The sequence below is a fragment of the Puma concolor genome, chromosome D4 (genome assembly GCF_028749965.1).
Source record: "Puma concolor isolate L17-30 chromosome D4, mPumCon1.1.hap2, whole genome shotgun sequence".
NCBI classification, from domain to species: domain Eukaryota; kingdom Metazoa; phylum Chordata; class Mammalia; order Carnivora; family Felidae; genus Puma; species Puma concolor.
In genome coordinates this window covers 89,003,738-89,020,757 of record NC_141679.1, presented here as the reverse complement: position 1 = coordinate 89,020,757, position 17,020 = coordinate 89,003,738, and the positions used below count along the sequence as shown (strand labels likewise).

At 47.5% G+C, this 17,020-nt stretch overlaps 1 protein-coding gene across 1 annotated transcript in view; it reads right to left on the bottom strand.

The window, feature by feature from the left end:
* The window catches only part of GPR107 (G protein-coupled receptor 107), a 71,388-nt gene extending 59,355 nt beyond the window's left edge, over positions 1 to 12,033 (bottom strand). The window contains exon 1 of the mRNA XM_025932858.2: positions 11,705 to 12,033. Coding sequence (XP_025788643.2) covers positions 11,705 to 11,845 — 141 coding nt within the window. The 5' untranslated portion in view covers positions 11,846 to 12,033. The remainder of the gene's footprint in view (positions 1 to 11,704) is intronic.
* Between the last annotated feature and the right edge of the window lie 4,987 nt (positions 12,034 to 17,020).

Below are 17,020 nucleotides of genomic sequence, written 5' to 3'. Positions count from 1 at the left end.
TGAGTTCGAGCCCCGCGTGTTCGAGCCCCGCGTCGGGCTCTGGGATGATGGCTCGGAGCCTGGAGCCTGTTTCCAATTCTGTGTCTCCCTCTCTCTCTGCCCCTCCCCCGTTCATGCTCTGTCTCTCTCTGTCCCAAAAATAAATAAAAAAACGTTGAAAAAAAAATAAAATTAAAAACAACTGTTTTAATTAATAATATATTTAGAAAAATATAAAAATTTCCCCTACACTAGGGAAAAAAAGAGCCAAAGCCAAAGGAAAAAAAGGTACCTCAATTTCACCAATGTGTGAAAACCATTCAGAATTTGGAGATTTTCCTCTAATCTATTTTAATGGAATTTAATGTACTGTTACTTCACTAGTTCACTGGTTTTTAAAATTGTTTTCAGTTTGGTTATTAGAGGGAGATAGAGCAAGCCAGCACGTGCAAGGAAGGAGGGACAGAGAGAGAGAGAGAAAGAGACAGACAGAAACCTAAGCAGGCTCTCAATGGTCAGCACAGAACCCAGCACAGGGCTCGATCTCACGAACCGTGAGATCATGACCTGAGCTGAAATCAAGAGTCGGACGCTTGGCCAACTGAGCCACCAAGGCGCCCCGCAGAACAGAGTTATTGCAAAAGACTAGAACTCAGAGTCAGATGAAAGAAATGCGAGAAGGAAGGGGCGCAAAGCTTCCCCACCACTCCCCCCTCACCCCCACATGCCTGCCACCCCGGAAGCTCCTCACCTACTTTACCATCAGTTATTGTGAATTATAAAGCCTGTACGTGGTCATAGAAAACATAAGTGAACCGTGTAGAAAAGTAGCTGCAACCTTACCACTCAGGGATAAGTCATAATAACGGTTCGGGGTTTTCCTTTTGATCTAAGCAAATGTAAAACACGTACTTCAGATATCAAAGCTCTGAACTGGTACTCAGCAACCAAATACCATGTTAGAGGAGCGCCCGGCTGGCTCGGTTGGAAGAGGCGCAACTCCTGGTCTTGGGGTGGAGAGTTTGAGCCTCACACTGGGTGTAGAGGTTACGAAAAATAAATAAATCAACTGGGTCTCATGGTTTGTGAGTTTGAGCTCTACATCGGGGCTCGCTGCTGTCAGCGTGGAGCCCGCTTCAAATCTTCTGTGTGTGTGTGTGTGTGTCTACACACACACACACACACACACACACACACACACACACGCGCGCGCGTGCGCACGTCAGAAAGGTATAAGCACAGCCACAATGTATAATCTTGTTGTTTGGTGGCATCCATAACAAGATCAGGTGTGTAGGACTGAGCACTCTCAAGCCCACCACCCAGGTTCAGGGAATTTCTACTTTAAAAAAAAAATTTTTTTTTTAATGTTTGTTTATTTTTGAGAGAGAGACAAAGCGCGAACAGGGGAGGGGCAGGCTCCAGGCTCTGAGCAGTCGAACCCATGATCCATGAGATCATGACCTGAGCAGAAGTTGGACACTCAACCGACCGAGCCACCCAGGCGACCCAGAGAACTTCTGCTTTTACAAACATGGCAACGATACCTTTTCTAGCAACAAGTGTTCACTTGAGAAAAACTGGGACACAGAAATGCACTCATTCCGTCATCCGACAGACGCCTGCTGAAGCCCCACCGCGTGTCGGGCACCGGGCATCAGCGGTCAGCCGGACAAGCGAGCCTGCGGCCTCCGGGGCCTCCCCATCCTCCTAGTTGTAGAAAAGTAAAAGAAATAACAACAAATACCCAGTTCCCCCGCTCTCCAGGCTTATTAGATGTCTATGTTGCAGCTGCTTTGGATTCACAGGAAGGGAGGGTGTGAAGAAGGGAAAATAAAACACTGGTGACAAAGAAAAATGCCTTCGTCCCTCTGTCGAACCCTCGTCCCCTCTCATCCCCCCTCCCTGTGCTCATGAACTGATTAGGTGCCTTCCTGCTCTCCCTTTGAAAGTACTTCTACTACGGGGGCGCCTGGGTGGCTCAGTCATTAGGCGTGCGACTTCGGCTCAGGTCATGGTCTCACAGCTCGAGTTCCGGCCCCGCATCGGGCTCTGTGCTGACAGCTCCGAGCCTGGAGCCTGCTTCCGATTCTGTGTCTCCCTGTCTCTCCGCCCCCCACCCCCCTGCTCGTTCTGTTTCTGTCTCTCAAAAATAAATAAACGTTTAAAAAAAAAAGATAATAACAGTACCTTTACTAGATACGTCTATCCATATCCGTAAACATCACACAGTATCATTCAGTGTTTTAAAACTTTGCATACACGGTGTCATAACGTAGAAGCACATCTGTAACTTGCATTTTCAGACACCACTGTTTTTGAGGACCCATCTGTGTTGATACATTTATCATGCTCCGGGTCCCACTTTACCGGCTTGTATTTCACCACACGTACATCACAGGAAGACCGGTCCAGCTTCAAATTTTCTGGCCTTTCGATGGTGCAGAAGGAATACATACGCAGTAGAAACCGGACTTTGAGGTTTGGATTTGGCTCTCTTCCCAGGCTAGAGGTGTGCACGACCCTCTCTCGGGATGCTGGGCGGCGGCAGCGGCCGCGGCTCTCAGGCAGCCCCGCGGTCACAAGCGTAACCGACCCCTACACGGACGACCGTTCTGTTTGTCGCTTTCTGGACGGTATTCGGTACGGTACACGAGGCATTCGGCACTTTGGTATAAAACAGGCTCGTTTTATGAGCCTGTGAGGTGATTCTGCCCAGATGTAGGTGAATGTAAGTGTTCCGGGAGCTGAAGGTGGGCCAGGCTAGGCTCAGATGATCAGGAGGTAGGCGTATCAAGGCATTTTCAACTTACAGTGGGTTTATCGGGACATAGCTCGATTGTAAGTCGAGGAACATCGGTATATCCATTTCCCCATCCGCGAACATTCAGGGAATTTCCCACCTTTTGCCATCACAATGCTGTCGTGAACATCCCTGTACGTGCCTTCTTACACATATTTGTGCAGAGATCGGGAGTACGTGCATACGCCCAGGTGTGAACAAGCTGGGACACGGAACGTGCACATTTTCAATTTGCCAGAAACTGCCAAAGGGACCTCCAAGGTACAGGAGAGCTTCCTCCTTACGTCCTCACCGAACCTTGACGTCAGGCATTCCATTTTGCGGACATAATTCAGCTGCATTTCCTGATACTTCATGAATTTGGGGCACCTGTTTCTTTTTTTATTAAAAAAAAAATTTTTTTTAATGTTTATTTTTGAGAGAGAGGGGCAGAGAGAAAGAGAGACACAGAATCTGAAACAGGAGTGTGCTTCAGATTCTGGGTCTCCCTCTCTTTCTGCCCCTCCCCTGCTCACACGCTCAAGCGCGCTCTCTCTCAAAAACAAATAAACGTAAAAAAAAAAAAGCGACTCATAATCCCTAATGAAAATACTATCTTGGTGTGCCTTCTCCTTTTTTCCTCCCTGTAACAATAATTGTTTTTCTACGGACGATCCTGTTCTTTTGACTAAACATCAGGATATAAGCAGCGTTTTTACTTTAACTTCCTCAGCAATTTCATGTTAAATTGTTTTCACATGTAAAGCAAGTAGAATAATGATGCTTCAGTTTAGCTGTTCGCATGAACTGAACTTGAGAGGGTAAGTACAGTCACACTGAACTGAGCTAGCTCAAGGTCACCTACCTGGCCACTTCGTTTTAAACAGCTCACCAACTGGCAGGAAGACTGTGTGGGCCCGTAAATGTGTTCTATTTGGCTAAAATGGTGTTTTTTTGTTTTTTAACTTCAGTTAGTTGCTGGCTAATTTCACATAAAAGGCGAAACTTCTAGGTTTTCTTGGGGGCGGGGGGAGAAAACCCACAAGACCCACTATGTCTGGGCCACATTCCAACGCAGCAAAAGCAGAGAAGCAGCCCCCTGTAGAAGGAACAGGTGCCCTTCAGCCGGCCGTGCCCCCCGGGGTCCCCCGGAGCCAGCCTGCTCACAGTATCTAGCTGGCTTCCAGCAGCATCTAAATTGGTGACCTCGGATTAAAACAAACATCACATCTCCAAGGCAAGCAACAGTGCCTTTCAGCAAAAGGCACCCACAATCAATTTCTCTACTACAGAGAAAACCAAGAATAACGCCATCTACCATCCCCATCCCTTGCCTGCCTACTATCAACGCTAGGAGACATTCCCGTAAGAAGCTTAGTATCTGAATTCTTGGCTCACTGTATTTAGACAGCAACTCACAAAAGGAATGAGGTCCAACTTACTCAAAGAAGCAAAATTGTGACAGCTAAGCACACACGAGAGAAAAACTACAAAAAGCTGAAAGAGAATGCCAAACAAAAACACAGAAACACCGAAATCTGGGGTCTTGGCAATCAGGGCTTTCCTCGGGGACAGTCACTGAGGGCTGCTCACCCAGTGCAAGTGGGAAGATGGGAGGAGCCCTGGTCTTGGGTTCAAATTCTGTCACCTCCACTTCTGTAACCCAAGTTCTGTTTCCCCAATTTACAAAGTAGGAATGGTAACGTTTACCTCAAAGGGCTGTTACGAGGAGTCAATGAATAAAAACATCCAATATTCAGCCCAGTCTTTGGCTTATCGGGGGTACTTTAATAACAAGTTGCTATCACCACCACTTCAAACTTAGATTCTGTAGAACCCTCATTTCCAAGTGAGCCTAGAACATTTGACACTGGAGCAGTGTCCACCTTCTTGTGAACACGGCAGTCTCACATACTAGAGCCCTGGAGGCACATTGAAGAGGGACATGGGGTGCCCGGGGGGCTCGGTCGGCTGAGCGTCCGACTCATGGTTTCGGCTCAGGTCATGATCCCACGGTTCGTGGGTTCGAGCCCTGCGTCAGGCTCTGTGCTGACGGTGTGGAGCCTGCTTGGGATTCTCTCTCTCCCTCTTTCTGTACCTCCCCTGCTCACTTGCTCTCTCTCTTTCAAAATAAATAACCATTAAAAAAAAAAAAGATTTAAGACAACAATGAATGTGCCAACGGCATCTACCTCAGTGTCACGTTCGTCCCAGCTCCTTCGTGTCTCACTCTGCGTTGCCGCGGACGGGCTGTTGGCTGCCTCGACCAAGCTCTCTGCAACGCTCACAAGGCCCACGTAACGGGTCTGACCTCACACTGCTGTTGCAAGAACACACTGCATCCTTTTCTATACCGCCCTGATCAATACTCTGGACAGACAAGGCTACCCACATTCATTTTACATACTGACCACAGTTCCGGAGGCTGCCTGGGAACGGTCTGAGGTTTACCAGGACGGCCCCGCCCTGAGATGGGGCATAGCGTGGAGGAGGAAGATGCTCTCTAATTTCCCAAAACTCTTCAGAAACTCTTGGCGGTGACGGGGCCTCACAAAGCAGTCTGTGCAGTGGGGCTGTAGCCACTGGCTTAAGGAAGATCCACCACAGAAGGCTAATGCGATCAGGTTCTCGAGTATTTGTACAGAGAGGGACTGGACTTACGAACCGGGGATCACCGCTACGTCAAACTGCCAAAGATGTTCTCTAAAAGTTATTACTCAAAAACAGAGTAATAACGTGGGGCCCCTGGGTGGCTCAGTCAGTTGAGTGTCCAGCTTCAGCTCAGGTCATGATCTCATGGCTCGTGGGTTCGAGCCCCACGTCGGGCTCTGTCCTGACAGCTCAGAGCCTGGGGCCTGCTTCGGATTCTGTTGTCTTCCCCTCTCTCTGCCCCTCCCGTGCTTGCGCTCTGATTCTCTCTCTCTCTCAAAATAAATAAAAATTAAACACACACACACACACACACACACACACACACAAAGTAATAACACATTGCCACGAAGGTAGAGTTTTGAAGTAAGGTTGCTACATATTGATTACTTTCGAGAGCTGCTGTCAGGATACCCACAGACTGGGTGGCTTAAAACAACAGAAACTTTTACTCCTACAGTTCTGGAGGCTACAAGTCCAAAATCAAGGCCTGGGCATGGCTGTTCTCCCTGGAAAGGCTCTAAGAAAAAAATCCTCCCCGTGTCTTCTGTGCTTCTGGAGGCTGCTGGCAAGCCCTGGAGTTTCCTGGTTTACAGATGCCTCACCGCAATCTCTGTTCTGTCTTCACATGGCCTTCTTCCTTCTGTGTGTGTCCCCTCTTCCTGTAAGGACACCAGTCGTGCTGGAATTAGGGCCCATCCTAAGCCAGCATGACCTAATCTTAACCACTCACTTCTGCGAACACCCCATTTCCAGACAAGGCCACATTCTGAGGTTCCAGGTAGACGTTCATTTTGGAGGGACACTTGTCACCGCAGCATATATACCCATCTTCCTAATCATTCACAGTGAAGTGTTTCAGCGCTTACTTACCTGGCCCATGTAGATGTCATCCTTCAAGTAAAGAGGTGAAGGAAAAGAAAACCTGTCGGCTAGTCCAGAGAGTATTTTTTGACCCCAACTTTTTTTCTACAAGTTAAAAAAGTAGTAAACTACATGTGAGGGTGCACTGGGGGGAGACCAAAAAAAAGAAGAATTAGAAGAAGAAGAAGAAGAAGAAGCAGCAGCAGCAGCAGCAGCAGCAGCAGCAAAAATGTATAACAGCAGCCGTGGAAGGGGCAGGGGCAGGAAAAGTGGAAAAAAGACAAAGCGGTCACTAGAATTTTCCAGGGCTGTCTTATTAAGAAACTCTACCGATCAAATACTTGATTCTTCCGTGCTAGTATTCTCGGAAGAAAGCAAACCAGCACACGTGCAGTGACGACAGTCATTGCAAAAGGGCACGTTATGTGCTTATGTACACACATACCGAGGAACAGATACTCAATAGATCGTTGTACTTAAAAGGGATGAAACCCTGAGCGGCGCGTGTGAGAAACCATTTAAAGGGGCGCCTGGGCGGCTCGACGGTTAAGCGTGTGACTTCGGCTCAGGTCACGATCGTGCAGTTAGCGAGTTCGAGCCCGCGTCGGGCTCTGTGCTGACAGCTCAGCGCCTGGAACCTGTTTCAGATTCTCTTGATTCCCTCTCGGTCTCTCTGCCCCTCCCCCACGCACTCTCTGGCTCCCCTCGAAAATAAACATTAAAAACAGACAAACAAACAGAAGCCATTTAAAGCATACACTGAAGTTAGGAGGCTAATTCGAAATGCCAGGTACCGGTGTGAAAAGAACCTTCAGACTGTTATAGGCTGTTCCGCTTCGGTGCATGAAAGGAGGCAGGAGAACGTACGAGAAATGAGGGCGGGACGCGGATCAGTCCGTATGTTCGCATCACCCAAGCCCAAACGAAACGGGAACCCGCTGCCTTTTGGCCAGGCCCACGAACCACAGGACGGCATGTGCTCAAGCCAAACTGGCGCTTCACTCTGTTGGTCTAACAGGAGGGAAAAGAGTAATTCAGCTACGCAAATGGGTAATTACGCAGGAAGTGCCCTTCACTTGCAAAATATGCCGGTTGGATCATCAGATCCCCAAACTTAATCCTTCTACCACGAGTGCGAGTGGGAGGCAGAGGACGTGTGTTCCCAGCCCGGCTACGAAGTCCTGTTAACAGGATTATCTCATCTTCCTCCTATGGCCTGTCAGGTGGTGGCACCAGTGTCCACCTTCATAACCTCTGCGAGCAACCTAGGTGTCACCTCCTCCTTCACCTCCACATTTGTCCAGCATTCGCCTTCTCAACAGCTAGTGGTCTGTTCCCTCTTCCCCCTCCTCCCCACAGCGCCCTGCTCTCAGCCCTAATCTTGTACCCAGAGTCATCACTGGCTCCTATCGCTTCCGGTCCTGCCCCCCTGATCACGTGCCCACAGAAACCTACCTAAAATGTAAATTTGGTCACTCCCAACCTAAAGAAACTTCAGGGGCGCCTGGGTGTCTCAGTCGGTTGAGCGGCCAACTTCGGCTCAGGTCATGATCTCACAGTCTGCGAGTTCGAGCCCAGCGACGGGCTCTGGGCTGACGGCTCGGAGCCTGGAGCCTGCTTTAGATTCTGTGTCTCCCTCGCTCTCTGCCCCCCCCACCCCGCTCATACCCTGTCTCTCTCTCTGTCAAATAAACAATAAAAAAAATTTTTTTTTAAAATAAATATTCCATCTGTTCAAATAGGAGTCAGAAAATAAACGTTTAGTGAATAAATGAATGGAAACCACCCATTATTCAGGAAAAGCTAATTTTATCCCGTAACTTAGGTTTATGAAGTCAAGAAGTATTAAAATACTTGAGAAAAATTTCCATCAATAGAGAGGTCTATACTACAATGCAGAAGATGGAGGACCGTATCTGTTTTCTTTGCTGGTCTGAAACTTCCATGCCTGGTCAGCCTGGGGGTAGGGATTACGCCTAATACATGTGATCCATGAATGTTTCCTGAGCAAATAAACGTCTAAGGAACAATACTTGTTGGCACTTCATACGCTTTGCCTTGTGTGCCAAATTTGAGAAATATAACCAGATCTACTATACAATAAAACATAAAACTTAATCAAGACAGTCCTACACTTTGACACCAGACAATGTAAAGATCAAATGCCAAATTGCTATGGTCCGAACGTTTGTTCTCCCCCAAAATTCGTATGTTGAAATCCTAATCCCCAAAGGTAATGGTATTAGCAGGGAGGTACTTATGTCGTGAGGGCTGAGCCTTCATGAATGGGATTAGTGTTCTTGTGAGAGAGACCCCACAGACATCCCTCACCTCTTCCACCATTAAGGGCACAGTGAGTAGACACCCGCTAGGAACCAGGAAGACGGCCCTCACCAAAGCTAGCACCTTGATCTTGGACTTAGCCTCCAGACCTGTGAGAAATAAACTTATGTTGTTTATGAGCTACCCAGTGTGTGTATTCTGTTACAGCAGCTTGAAAAGACTAAGACACAAATGAACACAGAGATATAAGCATCGGGCATCGATGGGGCAAACGTGACAGAAAGAAAATCATACACTACGCCTCCCAGTGGAAGCACACAGTGCTAACTATGAAGCGGTCTTGCCAACAGAATCAAACCTGAACATGATCAAGCCTCTACATCCGATTAACAATTTAAAGGATAGATGAACACTGGCCGCTTCAGTCGGTAGAGCGTGAGACTCTTGATCTTGGGGGTCATGAGTTCAAGCCCCAGGTTTTGCCTAGAGCCTATGGAAGGAAGAATGAAGGAATGAAGGACGGGACGGGAGGGGAGGGGAGGGGGGAAGGAGGGGAGGGGAGGGGAGGAGAGGGAAGGGAAAGAAAGGAGAAAGGAGAAAGGAGAAAGGAAGGGAAGGGAAGGGAAGGGAAGGGAAGGGAAGGGAAGGGAAGGGAAGGGAAGGGAAGGGAAGGGAAGGGAAGGGAAGGAAGAGGGGCGCCCAATGGTGCAGTCAGTTGAGCATCTGACTCTTGATTTCAGCTCAGGTCATGATCCCAGGGTCGTGGGCTCAAGCCCTGCATCAGGTTCCACACTGAGCATGGAGCTTGCTTAAGATTCCCTTTCTCTCACTCTCTCTCTCTCAATCTCTCTCTCTCTCTCTCTCTCTCCCCCCCCTCTCCCTCCCTCTCTCTCTCCCCCTCCCTCCGCACCCAATAAATAAATAAATAAAATTTTAAAAAGAAAGAAAAGCATAATATGGGATAAGAAAAGTGAATCAAAAATGAAAAGACTCATTTCTAACTTAAAAAAAAAAAAGAATGTCAAGAGAGAAGTCATGTGTATGGGGATGGGGCAGAATTAGCTACAGGTTAATGGTTATTGAGGCTGGATGACAGGTACATGGGAGTTCATTCTGGCTGCTATTGATGTCTGTTTGAAATTCTCCATGAATTTCTCTCCATGAAAACTCCATGAAGTTTTCAAACAGACCAATGCATATTTATAACGCTCAGTGACTTCTTCATGTTATTCTTTTTTATAATTTTTTTTTTATTTTTTTTCAACGTTTATTTATTTTTGGGACAGAGAGAGACAGAGCATGAACGGGGGAGGGGCAGAGAGAGAGGGAGACACAGAATCGGAAACAGGCTCCAGGCTCTGAGCCATCAGCCCAGAGCCTGACGCGGGGCTTGAACTCACAGACCGCGAGATCGTGACCTGGCTGAAGTCGGACGCTTAACCGACTGCGCCACCCAGGCGCCCCTCTTCATGTTATTCTTGCCACTCTAGGTCTATATCCTGATCAAGTCTCCTAGTTCATGCCGTCTCAAGCAAAACAAGACCATCTAATGTTGCTGCTCTGAAAGGCTCTCTTCAAGTGATTTCTGTTTCCTCGGGGGAAGAAGTCAGAATATTTATCCAAAGAGGAAAGAAACCACTACAGTATTATTACGGAATAACTACCACAGTACTTACGAATCACGTACACGGATGAAAAACATTAAGTAATTCAGCACAACAGGAAGAAACCCATCACCAGAATCACACCAATTCGGTTTGCTTCCACCACTGAGGTTAGTGTACGTTTTTACCTATATCAATACCGTCAGTATTTACCCAATGGTGCTGAACACCTGACACTTTAATCCCAAAAATCTACAAAGAGCACTGGATTGGGAACCAAGAGGCACGGTCCACTGTGGCCATTACTAGCTTTGTCTCCAATTTATAACCTATATGAATTCAGTTCCACCACTTAATCTAACACCAAGGATCCTGAACTATAAAAGAAAGAATTCTGTAGATCTGGAGTCACAGTCATAAGCCTGGGGACTAGGGCCTATGGATAATCATCTGGGGCTTATAAAGCCGCAGAAATTCCCTCTGAATGTGTTGTCTACATTTCTACTTGTACTTTTCTGGGGAAAGGTTCTACAGTTTTCAACAGATTCTCAAAAGGAGCCAAGACTCACCTATTTCCCTGCACTTAGGAACCATTTTAATCAGGATACTTTTTACTTAACAAACAGCAAAAGCTGATAACCCAAAGTATGGTGCATGGGTCTGGCCAGGCTTTTTCATCTGGATTCCATACTCTTCAAAGTCTACCGTCACAAAATAACAATGCTTCGTGGTTTTCAAGTATAAGACAAAGTTCTTACAATCCCACAACTTCTTAGAAAACTGTACGTTGTGAAAATAATGTACAAGGCTTTGGGTCGTAACGATTTATTTTTCTACTCCTCAGATATATTAACCTGCTGAATCGCCTGGAGGCACGTTTTAGCCTCAGACGACTCTTAGCGGTGAACTGTAAAGTAAGATCATTCTAGGCCTATGTAAGTCTCTTCCCTAGACTGACAGTGACAGGAGCGAGGGGAAGAAAGGGCAGGCCCTCTAAATAGAAACACATTTTTAATGCTGGTCGTGTATTTCAGGCAAGATTTGAAATTCCTTAAAAACAACCATTTGCAACTCCTCCAGGAGATTCCCGCTTTCATCAGTCCAGAGAGCGCCCTACGTCAAACCGGGAAACTGAGGCTAGGGTTTCGCGTCCCTTCAAGGGGCACAAGAGGATGGAAGAGTGGGCACCGCGGACAAGTGAAGCGGGGATAACAGTCGGATAGCTGGTCGCTCTCGGCCGGGAAGCGAGGAAAGTCAGCAAGGGCGGCCTCCTGACTCCTTGGGGTTACGCCGCAGTTCAGCCCCTTCCCCTCGGCGGCTCAGCTCCCAACCTTCCTGCCCCTTCCAGACGGTCCGAGGACCCCCGCCGTGACCACAGTTCCCCGCAGAACCCTCCTTCGGCAAGAGGCGGCGCCTGGGGCAAGGAGGGGCGGAGGGCCATCGCTCAGAGGCTCCCGCCCACCGTGGGCCAAAGTTGCCCCCAGCCCCGGAGAGCGGCCTCGGCCTCGGCCTCCGCCCCCCGCGCGGCCCTGGCCGGCCTTACCTTGAGCGCCAGGTGGTGGACGCGGCCCAGGCCGGGCTGAGCCAGCAGCTGCAGCAGCCCCAGCAGCGGCAGCAGCCGGAGGCCGGCGGCCAGCGGAGGACGGCGGGAGCCCGAGGGGCCGACTGGCGCCGGGGCGGCCATGTTTGTTCCAGCATCACCAGCCGCTTCCTCTCCCGCCCACTTCCGGGGGCAAAGGGCGGCGGCCCCCGGAAGGGCCTGGAAGCGGGGCTCGGAGGCCGGCCGCCGGGGGCTTGTGGGCCTTGACCTGGAGCGTGCGGCCCGGGAGGTCGCCGAGGGGCTGAGAGCGGCCACCTTGGGGCGATTCAGTTGGCCTCTCCGACGCAGACTCTCTGTTTAGCCGGAAGAGGTGGAGTTTCCCCCTCCCCCCATGGAGAAGTCTGTGGCGGTTGCCATGGCAAAAGCCCCGGGCAGGAAACCCTCCCCCCACCCACCCAGGGGCCTCACCTCCGCCCCGCGGAGTTTTGAAAGCCACCTTGGGCCTGCAGGACCGCGGCCGCAGGGGAATCCGGGTTGTCTGCGGGCGGGGAGTCTTACGCTGTGGCCACAGCACCGTGCCCCGCCGACGATCGGCCTGCTTTCGGGAGCGGCGTGGACTCGGTGGAAAATACCAAGTTCCGGGCTTGTCGTAGGGCCCTTGGTTTTGTGGAGGCACTCACACTAAAGTGTCAGACGAAATGTTTGCAGTCAGACGATTTATTGAGCCCTCATCAGGTGCTTAGGCCTTTTGTGTTGCATTACTGCGTTGAATCCTTGGAGCAGTCTGGTGAGGTAGGAGGTAGGCAGGACCGTTATCCCCACTTTACAGGTAAGCAAACTGAGGCTCTGAGAAATTAAGTCGTTTGTTCCAGGTTGAGCTGGGAATCACACGGAAACTTCCAAGTACTGTGTTGTATGGCCCCACATTATTTCATCCGACCGCTAGAGCCTGAGGGTCAACGTTTGTCCCTCCAAACAAACTTTCTTTGCTTCCAATCTGGGATTTGTAGGGAGATCTTCAATAGCGAATTCAGTAGTGGGTTCCCTCTCTCACCACCTTTTATCAAGAAGCTAGAGAAACGGGGCGCCTGGGTGGCTCAGTCGGTCAAGCATCTGACTTCAGCTCAGGTCATGGCCTCCTGGTGGGGGGGTTCCAGCCCGGGGTGGGGCTCTGTGCTGACAGCTCGGAGCCTGGAGCCTGTTTCGGATTCTGTCTCCCTCTCTCTCTCTGTTCCTCCCCTGCTCGTGCTCTCTCAAAAATAAATAAATGTTAAAAAAAAAATTGGACACTTAACCTACTGAGCCACCAAGGCACCCCTGAAATACCTGTCCTAAAAAGGGGCACAGAGGATGCCTCGTCTAGGCATATACAGGTATGGGGGGGGGGGGGGGGGGGAGAGGAGAAAGTACATTAAGGAGCGCCTGGGTGGCTCAGTCGGTGGAGCGTCCGACTTCGGCTCAGGTCACGTTCTCACGGTCCGTGAGTTTGAGCCCCGCGTCGGGCTCTGTGCTGACGGCTCGGAGCCTGGAGCCCGCTTCGGATCCTGCGTCTCCCTCTCTCTCTGCCCCTCCCCCAGTCGCACTCTGCCTCTCTCTGTCTTTGTGCCAAAAATAAATAAATATTAAAAAATTGAAATAAAAGTTATAAAGGAACATGATCATGAAAATTGCCAATAAACTAGACAAGTTTATTTAGTTTTTAGATTCGTTTGTAGCTTGCCACGCAAGTAATGCGTGCTCTTCGTGTGAAATCATTAAAGAGGAAAAAGTAAAAAAACTAGTATACTAGTGTATTGTATGACACAGTCCGATTTTTAAAGTTTTCCCTGGAACTAGGAACTGAAATTAACATGATCTAGTTGAATGGGCTGCACTCAGGTTTAAAAAAAAAAAAAAAAATGGGGGTGGGGCTCCTGGGTGGCTCAGTCAGTTAAGCGTCTGACTTCCGCCGGGGTCATGATCTCAGAGTTTGTGAGTTCCAGTCCCGCATCTGGCTCTGTGCTGACAGCTGGGAGCCTGGGGCCTGCTTGGGATTCTGTGTCTCTCTCTCTCTGCTCCTCCCCCGCTCACTCTCTGTCTCTCTCTCCTTCAAAAATAAATAAACATTAATTTTTTTTTAAAAAACATCGGTCAAATACAGAATAGGAGAAGGAAGCATGAGGGGGATGGGAGAAAGGGAAGGTCGTAGATTTTTTTTTTAGCTGTGTGCAATTTTGGTAACATCATGAATCAATGAGTTCCTCCCTTGAATGAACAATCCGTACAAATTCTGCCACACTGTAAGGACGAAAGTAGGGCACTGAGGTGGAGCCCGGAAGAGAGAGGCACTGTTTACCAGCTGGTGAGGCACATCTTTCCCCAACCTCTGGTCTTTGGCCATCCATTACAAATATGTAATCTTACATCTTTGCACAGAATTTTTATCTGCTCTCACTACCCCATGTTACAGATAAAGAAACGGGGCACAAGAAACTATTATTTTGCAAATCCACACAGGGAGATAATAATAGTTAAATTCATTTATCGAGTGGTTAAATTTGCCAAAATGTTGCTCAGTACTTTACATATGCATTATCTCACTTAACATCACCAAAACCTTATAAAAGATGTATGTTTTGATTCCTTTTTTAGAAGATGCGACTTATTCAAAGGCCTCTCCTCATTCACAAATAACCCAGATGGAACTCCCAAACTCTCATTCAGGGACCAACCACAAAGCCCAGTCGGTGCTTCTGGCACTGAACCCTGCATGGTTTTCTAATTATCACCGTTTTAATATTTCAAAAAGTTAAAAGCCCAGAATATAAGTAACTGGTGTGTTATCAAATGCTAGAAAAATGTTCAGAACGTATTTTACAAACCAGCAATATGAAAGAACATAGTAAGAGTATAAAATAAATGATACTTTCTTTTTTGGTATCAAGAGGACACTTCAAAAACAGTTAACTGATTCTCATGTCAATATGAAACAAGCCGTTCAAGGAAAAGGTGATTTTTCATTGCAGTTTCATTTTTAAAGGCAGTCTGCAATGCTTTAGAGTATTTCTGGTTTTTACACTTTTTAAAACATGTTTATTTATTTTTGAAGGAGAGAGAGAGAGAGAGAGAGACAGAGACTGAGCATGAGCAGGGGAGGGGCAGAGAGAGAGGGAGACGCAGAATCGGAAGCAGGCTCCAGGCTCCGAGCCGTCAGCCCAGAGCCCGACACGGGGCTTGAACTCACGAACCGTGAGACCATGACCGGAGCTGAAGTTGGACTGAGCCACCCAGGCACCCCTGGTTTTTATACTTTGTAAAGTGAGATACCATTTTTGAGACTCTCTGGTTTTTAATTTGAACATACTAATTGTCTTCTAAAAACGGAATGACCAGGAAGAGTCTTAATTTCATTAAGTGATGTAATAGTCATGAAACATTTAAATAGTTTATAAAATAGAAAGCTTTTTTTTTTTTTTTAAGTTTCTGGGGAACAACTTTACAAGGGCTTAAAGTTGGATTCTTACTCTTTGCTTCTTTCCCCTTGGGAATTATTCTGTGACCTTCGCTGGGTCACATACCAATGGTATCTGTCCAGAAGTTTATAAGTAGTATCTTCCTTCACGTATTTGAGGACTATATTGTGCCAGTCATTAGTTTAAAATTGAGAGAATTATGAAAGGGAACGCTAATTACAAAGACTTAAAAGTGAAGTGGTTTTCTTTTTTTTTTTTTTTTAAGATAATTATTTTTCAAATAAGGTGAAAACTCTCTTGACAATCCTATTCGGGCACATAATTTCAGAGTTTCAAGAAAAGATTATTTGCATAATCATGATGCTGTAACTGGAAACAGACATGTTGAGCAATAGAACAAGTTATGCCTGCTTCTCCCTGGCAACATTTTCAAAGGGACGTTGAACTTTAAGGTATCGCCTGAAAAAGCCTGGAGGAGGTGCAAAGACTGATCTCCCAAAGCTGGCTTTTAACCTTGCTCTCTTAGTCGAGTCTGTTTTGTTTTTCCATTTCCTCTAACTTTGCAGGATCCACCAAAGTTTGCCACTAGTAGCTGAATTTGTATTTTGAACCTAGTACTATTAATAATCTTTGGTATCCATTTAGAAGTTTCCAGACATTTCCAGAAATCTTATAGAAATTAGCGGGTTAATGTTCTCCAGCTGTAATAAGGTATAATTGCCATATGTTTTTCTTATCAAAAGAGTTGATATTTAAGACCCCAGACCTCTGTAAATACATTCAGAAGTCGGGGCGCCTAGGTGGCTTGGTCGGTTAAGCGTCCGACTTCGGCTCAGGTCACGATCTCACAGTCCGTGAGTTCGAGCCCCGCGTCGGGCTCTGTGCTGACAGCTCAGAGCCTGGAGCCTGTTTCAGATTCTGTGTCTCCCTCTCTCTGCCCCTCCCCCGTTCATGCTCTGTCTCTCTCTGTCTCAAAAATAAATAAACGTTAAAAAATAAATAAATAAAAGGGGCGCCTGGGTGGGGCAGTTGGTTAAGCCTCCGACTTCAGCCAGGTCACCATCTCGCGGTCCGGGAGTTCGAGCCCCGCGTCAGGCTCTGGGCTGACGGCTCGGAGCCTGGAGCCTGTTTCCGATTCTGTGTCTCCCTCTCTCTCTGCCCCTCCCCCGTTCATGCTCTGTCTCTTTCTGTCCCAAAAATAAATAAACGTTGAAAAAAAAAAATAAAAATAAATAAATAAAATAAAAAAAATACATTCAGAAGTCAAACATCACTCTTGTTCTTTGGCTTGAAGCTTTGTTTCGTGGGGCATGGGGAAGTCCATCAGGTGTTCCTACAGAGAGTGATCTTCTTGGAAAAACGAGGCCCTGACGCATCTTAAGTCCCGTGGTTTGGAGAAAAACATCAAATTCACTTCTCAGCTTGGCGGCACAGTGTGTAACTTGCTCGGTCATAGGACAGCTGGTTTTTCCTGATTTCGTGCACATTTTCATAGACCTTCGGGGGAAATTCCACAATCAGGTGAAAAATCGGTCGCGGTTTTAAGATTCTACTCGCCAGAGAGTTGCGACTTTTATCCCAGTCCAGCTTTTTCCACTTGACTGCTTTCTTGGGTCCTTAGAAGTTTGGATGCTAAACAAATGGAGAATTTTAAGCTGGAAACTGATGGAAGCTATTTTAAAGAAAAAAAAAATACCAAGAAGTTCATTATGAATAGTATTTCAGCAATAGACAACCAATTAGTTGTAGTTCAGGCAGGCCGCTTTGCTGCATCAGAAGTGTTGAAAGCATTGCTTTCCTTGATGCGATAAGTAAAAATCCTCCAGAAGACAAGAGGAAAGGAAGGGACTGATAACTCGTGCCCATA